The following is a 10,836-nucleotide window of genomic DNA, read 5'->3' as shown; positions in this document are numbered from 1 at the left end:
TCACAATATGCTCAGAGCAGAAGTTGTTTCCCTCCCAGAACCAACTCTTTTCCCCATTCACTCTTTATACCTCAGCACGTCTCCCAACCTCTCCAACCCTCTCAACTCCCACAACTAACTGTCTCTTTTCAAATCCTTTCCTTTTAAACTCTCCCTCCTGGAACCATGGCTAATCAGAGGCTGCCGTTTGTTAACCATTTGTTGGCAGGGTAGAAAAGGGGGGAGAAAAGAAACACTTGCTGATCCAACCTGTTCAGCAAAAGCAGGGAAGGGAGTAGAGGGTGTCTCATGTGCAGTGTATAAATATGCATAACATGCCCACCCCCCCCGCCTATATCCTGCACTATATGGAACTATTTCCATTCCCCCTTCTACTCATTCATCATCACAATGATGCCACCGTGGTGGTGGGAAATGAGAGCAGTCAGACGTGAGAAGCCTCTTATTGTATTTCTGCCTCGTGGCTTGTCAAGATCCACAATTTGAAATTGGATTCAGAAATTAGTAGAGGCTGCACTAAATGAGTGTTATTGTTGTCTTAATGACAGAAAAATGTGAATCCCCACAATGCAATGCATGTTCTATGTGAATCCTTCATCAGAGGCTCCACTCAAGAGTGCTTCGATTGGAGGTGGAGGGCTCTCACTGTCACACTTCAAATGCATCACTTGAACACATCTTATCTTTTCTTAAGAAAACAATGAAGAGAGGGGAATCGTAGCCCACGTCCCGTGGTTGTTAGAGAAGAAGCCTTGGTGTCTACTCTGTTTCCTGTTTGCATCTACAAAGATTTAAACTTGCGCTTCAGGTGCCCTTATTGACTCAAAATTGGGCCAAGTAAACGCATCCCACAGAATCTGCAAAGTTATCTCAACTCTGAAACCTTTTTTGTTTCCTATTTGGGTGAAAGTGCTGAATTTATGAACGGCAGGAAATTGAAAGGTATGTATGTACCTTTTCCTCATTACTGGTAATTTGGGGCATGCTAATTTAGGCTAATTATTTTTGCAGAAGGTTACAAATCTTATTTGTACACTTGCATTAATTATTCTGATGACTAGTTATTATTGTCATCTTCATAAACCTTAGATAATCTCAAATTAGGTGGAGGAACAATTCCATTAATATTGGTAGGTACAATTAATGTTTTTGCTTTATAATTGCTACCTGATCTAAGGGTCCGCTGCTTTTTATCCAGTGCCTTTTACCCTCTGAAGCCACACAGCTTGAATATTAAAAATCCAATTAACTGTGTTCTGATTAACTGCTATTTAAAGATACCTTTCAAGAGATTCAGACCCTTTTTAAGATGTTCAAGCCTATCCTGAAAGGTCATCAAGGTGATTACTTGTTTACACCAATTTTATATTGTTCAGTAACTTGCAGGAAGAAACAACAGTATGCATGTTTACTCACAGAAGGAAGTCCCACGGAGTTTCTAAGTAGGCATAGGATTGCTACCTTAATGGATTTGCTTTTGGTAAGGGTCACTGCTACATGAACTTATTTATACTGCTGAGGGTTTGGAGAAAATGTTTTCATTGTTTTTAGGTAAAGGTAAAATTATAGGTGCAGTATTAAGCGGATTCTACTTTCATTTGCCTGGTATGTAGTGAGTAGAAAATAAACTATAGTCTTTTCATTCAAAGGACTAAGGTCCCTGGATGCTTGGATCTCCTAGCCTTTCTCTTAAGCAGGTGCCTAAAAGACTGTTAGCTATGTCCACACTTCCATATATACTGCATCCAGTGTGCTGCCACTGCTGGTTTGGGACATCACGTACACACAATATTACGCCACAATCCATAGCTCATGAAATACTGTTTGATGTGTTTCCTACCGATCCAACTTCAATCTGAATTGAGAAAAATATGACACAGTAATGTGTAAGCAGGCTTAATCCTAAAGTTCACACGCTACCTGTTTCTGACGCAATATACTGAACGTAGCAGTGTATTTAGCTTGAGTTGCTCACATTCGTTTTAATTTTATTAGGTTCTACAAGGCTTTTTTTCGAGCCAGAACTTAGTTCCAGCACCTTTCAGGTGGGTGCCATTGACTTCCAGCTGTAGAGGCATAGAAAAGTTTTCATGAGCTGCTTGAAAGATGCCAGTGGAAACTACTGGAAACACTCCTGTTTCTTCTGCATCCAGTGTGCTCCCACTGTTCGTCTTGGAGGCAGTTGTTCACACAGAAGCCATATCTACCCTGTGGTTTCTTACGAAATTCTGCATTTGGATGGCTTTCCCCAGTGCTATTGTTCTAGAAAAATAGGTGCCGGAACTCACAATGAATGCCTCCCTTGTTTCTCTTATAATGGCCACGGTGCCCACCTGAGAGGTGCCGGAACTGAGTTCCAGCAAGTTCTTGTTTGGAAAAAAAGCACCAAACCAGTTTTCTTCCAAAATGAGAAAAAGAATAGCCTAGCTGCATTTTAAACTGGGCAGTGTATACACAAACAATACCTGACTTCTTGCTGAAGCCAGCTAGGCTACTACATGGGGAACAAATAACAAACCTTTCTCCAAATGTTCTCAGCAATCAAGCTGGATTAAAAGGGCTCACTCAATAGGCCCTCAAGTTTTCCTGGGCACAAGTTATTGTGGGCTTTGTATGTAAACACCTGATCTGTACTTGTTCTACAGGATCAACAGCATTATGTCAGATATAATAGACATCTTGTTAATTACAGCTTCCATAACATGCTGGCCTAAATATCTCTTCAGGCCTATTCAAGCCCTATGGCATCCTCACAAAATCGCTGTATATTTTGCATTTTATTTCCCTTTGACCTCACTGCTTACATAACCTATATGTGCCTGCCAGCTTAGGTTAACTCTTCATGCATCTCATGACGTGGACTCTGTTCCACAAAACCGTATGTCATAACCAATTCATTAAACTTTAAGGTGCCACAAAAAATATTTGCTATTCCTGCTGCAACAGGTTACTAATTAATTCAGGTTGCAGTTCTGTACTGCACATACTTCTCAGGGATCAATCCCTATGGAATTCAGGGGAGCTTACAACTGAGACCTCTGGGAGCCCTTCTGAACCAATTTAAGACACTTAAGTGCTAAGTACTGATAAAAGTGCAGTGTTTAAGTATCTGCTGCTTCTTTGCAAAGGGAGAGAACCAGAACAGGTGGAGGCTGCACACCTTGTTTCCCAGCAGAGAAACAACCATGTCAGTATGAGCCCCTTCTGTACCGACAATTTTCAGTTTAGTTAGGTGCTGAGTATTTGTAGATCTGCAAGTATCCATACTGTCAGTGCAAGGGAGGAAAATGGAGAGAAAATCAGAACAAATGGCCCTATTTCAGAGTCTTCATTGGCCACACCCCATGACTTTGTAGCAGCCCTGCCAGCTCTAATGGGCACCAATTGGCCTTGCTAAGCAGCATGCGTCTGAAAACGTTCAAGGGAAGCTTGGTCTGAAAATGGCTGCTCATTTCTTTCATTTTGTTCCTGGATTTGTTGTACAAAATGGGGGCAAGAGAGACTGGAAACGAAAGTGGAAGACTTAAGACCTGTGCACTGCGCAGGGGAGAGGATTTTCTCCCCAACCCTTTCAGCCTGTGCCATTTTTCTGCTAGAGAGCCTACCCCCAGCCCTTTGCCTGTAGCTCAGTGGTCTAACTGATGCTTTGTATGCAGAAGGCTGCAGGTTCAAGGCCCGACATCTCCAGGTAGCCTAAGAAAGATGGACGCACCACTGCCATCCAGGGTAGACAGTGCTGAGATAGATGGACCAACTCCTTCCTCCTATGTCCTGCAAGTGAGGCAATTATGCAGCAAAGATGTGTTGTTCTTTCCCCAAGGGAAGTACCTTGAAAAGAGAACCAGAGGGCTCTGTGTATTCCACTATTCTGTAGCTGCATTCCACAAAGACCAAAGTTGGTCTTGACTCGAGTGCATAATGAGCCATGAGGCCATTACCCACACCTTCTTTTTTTCTTCTAAAAATAGAGCACCTTTAACGCTCATGAAAATAAACATGAAAGGGTGTGGTCAGGGCCTGTAAAAACCTCAGAAGCCAGGGTGGGTATGGCGACTGAATGTGCTGTTGAACAGGATTTCCAGTGGTAAGAGGTTATAAAGTTTATAGTACACCCCACAATTATAGGTACATAAACCAGAATGGGATGGTGGTGGGGGGACATAGATGGACAGACCACACTGATGGGGTGGGGAGAGAGGTGTTTATTTTCAATCCTCCTCCTGGTTGCCCAAGCCACTCTGAGTGGCTTCCAACACATATAAAAACATAATAAAACATCAAACATTAATTGTAACAATCTGATCAGATATAAAGGTAAAGGTAAAGGTACCCCTGCCCGTACGGGCCAGTCTTGACAGACTCTGGGGTTGTGCGCCCATCTCACTTAAGAGGCCAGGGGCCAGCGCTGTCCGGAGACACTTCCGGGTCACGTGGCCAGCGTGACATCGCTGCTCTGGCGAGCCAGAGCCGCACACGGAAACGCCATTTACCTTCCCGCTGGTAAGCGGTCCCTATTTATCTACTTGCACCCGGAGGTGCTTTCGAACTGCTAGGTTGGCAGGCGCTGGGACCGAGCAGCGGGAGCGCACCCCGCCGCAGGGATTCGAACCGCCGACCTTTCGATCGGCAAGTCCTAGGCGCTGAGGCTTTAAAGTCACAAAAACTATGAAGTGTGTGTGTATGTAAATGTTGTTTTATTTTTAATATGTGTAATTTTTTTTATTATTATAGAAATGGACTGTTTTCAATGTATCCCCTGCTGGGTACCTCTTGGTTTTGTAACGACAATTATGATTATTTCCTTGGCGAAGAATGTATCGTACTACTTGAAGGAAAGGAAAAGGAAAAGTAAGAGGCAGTAGATTTTTTGGCTTATGAGATCCTTGTGCTTCATCCAGAAGTCAGTGCAAAATGCTGTCGTATGATTGCTAACAGGAGTGATACCCTGACAGCATATAATCCCGTTGCTCAGAGACCTGTGTTGGTTTGTTGATCTGCAACCAAGCCAAGTTCAAGGTGTTATTAGTAGTATATAATTTCCTTAGCAGCTTGGGACCAGTTTACTTGTGAGATCGCCTGACCCCCATATATATCCTCTCAACCACTTTATGATGCTCGTTCCACATTTGCAAGAAGTTGATCTGTTGGTGTGGCAACACTCACACTTTCGAACTTCCTGCCTATTGATATCAGGCAGGTGACTTCTCTGTACTCTTTTTGATGTCTGCTAAAAACCGTTTTTTGTTCAGGAAAGACATAGCTAGACATGTAGAATGCTGATATGTGTCTATTCTGATTTATAGCTTATCATTCATTTTAATTACCGTATTTTTCGCTCTATAAGACGCACCAGACCACAAGACGCACCTAGTTTTTGGAGGAGGAAAACAAGAAAAAAAATATTCTGAATCTCAGAAGCCAGAACAACAAGAGGGATCGCTGCGCAGTGAAAGCAGCAATCCCTCTTGCTGTTCTGGCTTCTGGGATAGCTGCGCAGCCTGCATTCGCTCCATAAGACTCACACACATTTCCCCTTACTTTTTAGGAGGGAAAAAGTGAGTCTTATAGAGCAAAAAATATGGTACATTTTAAATATTTTCAGTTGGTTTTAAGTGTCCCTCCCCCCTTAATTGTACTATTCTTTTTATATCTCTCTTTGAGGCTTTACAACAATCACACATATATAAATCTCGTAAAACAAATAAAATAGTTACTGGAACCCTGTAAAATGTTTTCCTCCCTAATGCAACCAAAGCTTCAGTTATCCAATATAATAATGGGGAGAGTACCAGTGTTACATAAAATCACAAATATTTATTCAGCATTTCCTTTCAGTGCCAAGGAATTAGGCTAGATTTGAGCAAAGTTAAATGCTATTTTTTCTTAAGTAAATGTCATCTGTGCTTAGATTGATCAGTTTGTAATTCATATACAAAAATAATACACGTTAAAAATGCCATAGTAAGTTTCAATAATGTGAGGAGTAATGAGAGCTCAGGGCTAGAACACATGCTTTCTACATGATCCTCTTGGTCCATTCCAACTCTACAATTCTATGACTTTGCTGTGTTTTAAGTCACTCTGTAATATTGGGTGTGCAAGTGAGACTTTGTTGTTGCCAATCATAGCCGACTCTGAAGACTATACTGGGCTTTAGGGACCCATATTCTTCTCTCTGTGTAAGTCTGCTTCCTGTATGGAAGGGGAGCGGGTGGCACTGTGGTCTAAACCACTGAGCCTCTTGGTCTTGCCAATTGGAAGGTCGTCGGTTCGAATCCCCGCAACGGGGTGAGCTCCTGTTGCTCTGTCCCAGCTCCTGCCAACCTAGCAGTTCGAAAGCATGTCAGTGCAAGTAGATACGGTAAATAGGTACTGCTGTGGCTGGAAGGTACACGGCGTTTCTGTGTGCTCTGGTTTCCATCACAGTTTCCCGTTGATCCAGAAGTGGTTTAGTCATATTGGCCACATGACCCAGAAAGCTGTCTTTGTACAAACGCTGGCTCCCTTGGCCTGAAATTCTGCAGCCAAGACAGGCTGGAAAAACATGCTTTGTAAATTGTAGGAACTGTTTTATTTTTGTATGCATTCGAATAAGAGGGATGGTGGAGTCTAGCTGGTCGCCTGGTGGGAGAGTTCAACCAAGGATGATTGGGTTAATTTTTATTAAGTTACTTTGCACATACTAGATATCCTCAGTTCTGGTTTTACTATGCATTTTGATCACTTAATTTGGGATCTTAAAGGTTTTAAGAAAGCTTTTCTCTTGCACACTTTTACTGCAGAGTTGCTTAGACACAAGAAAATGTACAAAAATATGGATTAACTGAATTTATTAAGGGGCTAACATCTAAACCTGAGCTATTAAATTTAGGCTGCTGCGCATAATTACTGACTGGAAAGGTGTAAGTCAGGAAAGATTTAAAATAATAAAACAGCTTTATAGAAGATGAGTTAAATGAAGGTGTGAAATGATTTCCTAATTTGCTCAAAATATTTTCCAGATAAAATATATGAAGACTATCAGCAATACGACCCAAGGTATGGCAAATGTTTTCTTTCCTTTTTTATGGGTGAAAAGTGATTGTGCTGGTATGGAAGGTTATCTTGATTACATATAAATACAAGTATTTATTTAAGACATTTCTGTACGGCTTTTCACATCATTCACATGACTGTGAACAACTTTAAAAATGCAACATTGGCATTAAAACTGTCACATATAAAATGCAGCTGAAACCTTGTCCAGGGTTAACATCAATAGCCAACCTACTGAAAATGAAGCATTAGCAAAAGCGTTAAAGCATGGAATTTTTAATGTGACAAAAGGACCTTAATGTTGGTGCTTGTCCAATTTAGTGGGGGGCGGGGAGTGGTTCCATAGATTGGACACCACCACCAAAAAGGCCATCACCTCCTCGTGATTGCCAAACAGAACTCTATCAGCTGTAGCACAACCAGACTCTCTTGCATCGTGGTATACAATATAGCTATAATTTCTTTCGCAGCTCTGGTGAGTTCTATACTGAAGAATGCCCTGTTTATGACAACCTGAATCATCATCACCATCAAGACATACTAAGTAAGTTGAGCTTAAGACGTCTGCCTCCTGTACTTAGGATAATATGTCAAAACCTTTATTGTGAGAGTAAGCAAAGATTTGAATATTTTTTATTTTTATTGAAAAGGAACAGACTATTGCAGTACATTTAGCACAGCTGAATACAACGTAGCTAGGTACAATGCTTAAAGGTACAGTTGTATACAATATATACAGATGATACATTTAGATTAGAAGATTTTAAAAGCTCCCCCCCCCCCAAATTAAATGCAGATAACTGGACGCATGTCTATCATATGATTTTAACAGCCCAGGAATATTCTATATTTTCATATTTTATGACATGTTTAAAACGGCCATATTGCAGATTCTAATTAATTTGCTACAGCTCAGCGCAGGATATTTAAATCATTGGTAGCATTACTCTAACTCTTTTTTTTAAAAAAATGTTCTGTTTCATACAATCTACAGATGAAAGCTGCTATGAACAAATGAATGCCCACCCTCCTCATACATCTGCCAATGAAGTACAGGTATTACTATGGAGACTTGCTTTCTAGAGAAGGTTGACATTTTGCATCGGAGCTGTTTGTATGAATGTAAATGCCAGAATGGTATGTTCTGATACTCTTCAGTTGTCAGCTTGGTGCCCTTCTACTAGCAGAAGGTCTCTTCTAACCTCCTGGAAGAATGTTATTTAATAAAAGTCCCTTCCTCTCCCCGCAAACCAGTCTTTACGTTTGCACAAAGCTCTTTCCACAACCTTTCTAAGGCCCACTATTTGCACCTAATCCAGATGCCTTAAGGTGCTGCACTTCAAGTCATCTGCTAGTGCTTCTGCAAAAGTTCACTGAATAGCCCCAATACATTTTCTCCTTATACTCCAGTTATTGCATTTACACTTAAAGTCTTTATAAACAGTTAGTAAGCACCACCAGTGTGCATGGCACTATACCAAGTGGTTTTTTTAAAAAATGTTGCAAACCTAAGAGTAAGACAAATAAACAATGGCTCCATTCACACTAGTTTATTCTGTTTTCTTTACATTTCCCTCACTCTTATTTTGCGCATTATATTTGAGCTTTCACACGAGCCACCATGGTGTAGTGGTTAAGAGCGGTGGGCTCGTAATCTGGCAAACCGGGTTCGCGTCTCCGCTCCTCCACATGCAGTTGCTGGGTGACCTTGGGCTAGTCACACTTCTTTAAAGTCTCTCAGCCCCACTCACCTCACAGTGTTTGTTGTGGGGGAGAAAGGGAGAGAAGACTGTTAGCCGCTTTGAGACTCCTTCTGGTAGTGATAAAGCGGGATATCACATCCAAACTCTTCTTCTTCTTCTGAGAAACTAATGGAGTATAGAGCAAGTTTACCGCTCGTTTCTGCTTTAGGTGATTCTGGAGAAATCCATTTGCAGCCCCCTTAACCTGGGGGTTTTGTGCGGTGACTTCCCAGCCTTTTTCACATGTTCATGCCACAGCCACTCATGTGACGAGCCGTGAGGTGGCATACTGGCATGCACTGTGCTACCTGCCCATTGCAAGGTGTGTACCTTTCCCCTTTTGCCTGTCGAGAAAGTGTGCCGGTGTTTCGGCACAGAAATCCATTCTAGGTAAAGCCTAAAGAATGGCAGAAAGCAGAGGGAAAGGAATAACGTGGAGGAATGACAAGGGTGAATGACAACATGTCGGTCACAGAACAGGTGTGTTCAGTGTGGAAGTTAGAAAAGGGGACAGATGCGCTGGCCTTATTATCTATTAAACTAATGTAATAAACCCCACATACTGCAGCCTTATAGGTTCTTTTAAAAATAGCTACAACTCCATGACTAATATGAATTACTTATTCTTTGCCTTCTTGTAGCAGACAGCCGAGCGTCAGATGTGCTATGCTTCCTTGGATCACAGTGTCAGGAGGAAACACAAAAACCCTCGAAAAAAGAAATATCCTACCTTGGAAGTGGATGAAGACCAACTCACCAGAAGCAGCAACTTGCCCTCAGACGCCTGCATTTACCTCAACAGTGAACAACTGAACGCTGAGAATAAACTGTCTGAGGATCCAACTCACGAGGATCCTCACAGACTATTTGGATTAATTCACACTATGAATGATGCCAATTTTTAGTAGGAATTTGGCCCAGCCAAGTTAATGTAGCTGATAAAATACTTGGAAAACTGAACAACTGGGTTGATACTATGTAGCTTAAAAATTAGCTGAATAGGAAGGATGTTTGTTCAGTAATAGCTCTACATTTATCTGACCTTGGCCTAGCAGGGTCCATTGCTAAGTACAGTGTTTTTCAACCTTTTGGGGGCAAAGGCACACTTGTTTTATGAAAAAAATCACGAGGCACACCACCATTAGAAAATGTTTAAAAAATTAACTCTGTGCCTATATTGACTATATATAAAGTAATTCTCTTGAATAGGAATCAAATAAACACAAAGAAAGTATTTTATAATTACTTTATTATGAAATAGTAAGTAAACAGAAATATGAAAAATTATAAAATACTTTATTTTTAAATCTTTTGAATTTTTCAATTTTTCCCACAGCACACCAGGCAACATCTCGCGGCACACTAGTGTGCCGCGGAACAGTGGTTGAAAAACACTGGCTAAGTAGATGGTCAACTGAGAAATAATATACTCTGTGTGTGTGTAGGGGGACGGGATGGTGCTATGATCTAAACCACTGAGCCTCTTGGGCTTGCTGATAGGTTGGTGGTTCGTATCCTCATGACGGGTTGAGCTCCCGTTGCTCTGTCCCACCTCTGTACACTCTGGCACTTATCACAGTCCTCCGTGTGCCAGAAGTGGTTTAGTCATGCTGGCCACATGATCACATCAACTTCTTAATGGGAGACTTGACTGAACTGAAACTCTGTCTGACAGGGTGCTTATGTAAAAAAGTCTGATTCATACAGGAAATTCCTATTCTCCCCTCATACTGTTTCAGAGCTGACCCCATTTCCATAAACATGTATGTACAAACCAGGGCACATAGCTATGTAGCTAGAGCACTAGTCCATAAAAGGAAGCCCTTAGGTCAGGCATAGGCAAACTCCCGCCCTCCAGATGTTTGGGACTACAATTCTCATCATCCCTAGCTAACAGGACCAGTGGTCAGAGATGATGGGAATTGTAGTCCCAAACATCTGGAGGGCTAGAGTTTGCCTATGCCTGCCTTAGGTTTTATACCGGAAAGACTAAAGTGTTGCTAACTTTTCAACATGAACCTTGCCCATCCATTATGCATTTAGGATTTGCCACATTGTA

At 41.6% G+C, this 10,836-nt stretch overlaps 1 protein-coding gene across 1 annotated transcript; it reads left to right on the top strand.

The window, feature by feature from the left end:
• Nucleotides 1-267: 267 nt before the first annotated feature.
• TRAT1 (T cell receptor associated transmembrane adaptor 1) lies at nucleotides 268-9,840 on the top strand. Its single transcript, XM_081908575.1, has 6 exons — nucleotides 268-942; nucleotides 4,732-4,848; nucleotides 7,002-7,038; nucleotides 7,506-7,579; nucleotides 8,030-8,091; nucleotides 9,419-9,840. Exons 1-6 carry the CDS (start codon nucleotides 921-923, stop codon nucleotides 9,680-9,682), a joined length of 576 nt encoding a protein of 191 aa, XP_081764701.1. The 5' UTR covers nucleotides 268-920; the 3' UTR covers nucleotides 9,683-9,840.
• Nucleotides 9,841-10,836: the final 996 nt, after the last annotated feature.

The sequence above is a fragment of the Podarcis melisellensis genome (genome assembly GCF_964234715.1).
Source record: "Podarcis melisellensis genome assembly, chromosome: 4".
Taxonomy (NCBI): Eukaryota; Metazoa; Chordata; class Lepidosauria; order Squamata; family Lacertidae; genus Podarcis; species Podarcis melisellensis.
Note: the sequence above shows the minus strand (reverse complement) of the source record. Positions and strands in the feature narration are given on the sequence as shown.

What these genes read in the sequence shown, in the direction of transcription:
- TRAT1 (XM_081908575.1), top strand. Translation starts at nt 921, where the DNA reads ATGAACGGCAGGAAATTGAAAG. An exon ending in GAACGGCAGGAAATTGAAAG is followed by an intron (nt 943 to 4,731) that starts GTATGTATGTAC and finishes TTATTATTATAG; the next exon opens with AAATGGACTGTTTTCAATGT. An exon ending in TATCAGCAATACGACCCAAG is followed by an intron (nt 7,039 to 7,505) that starts GTATGGCAAATG and finishes TTTCTTTCGCAG; the next exon opens with CTCTGGTGAGTTCTATACTG.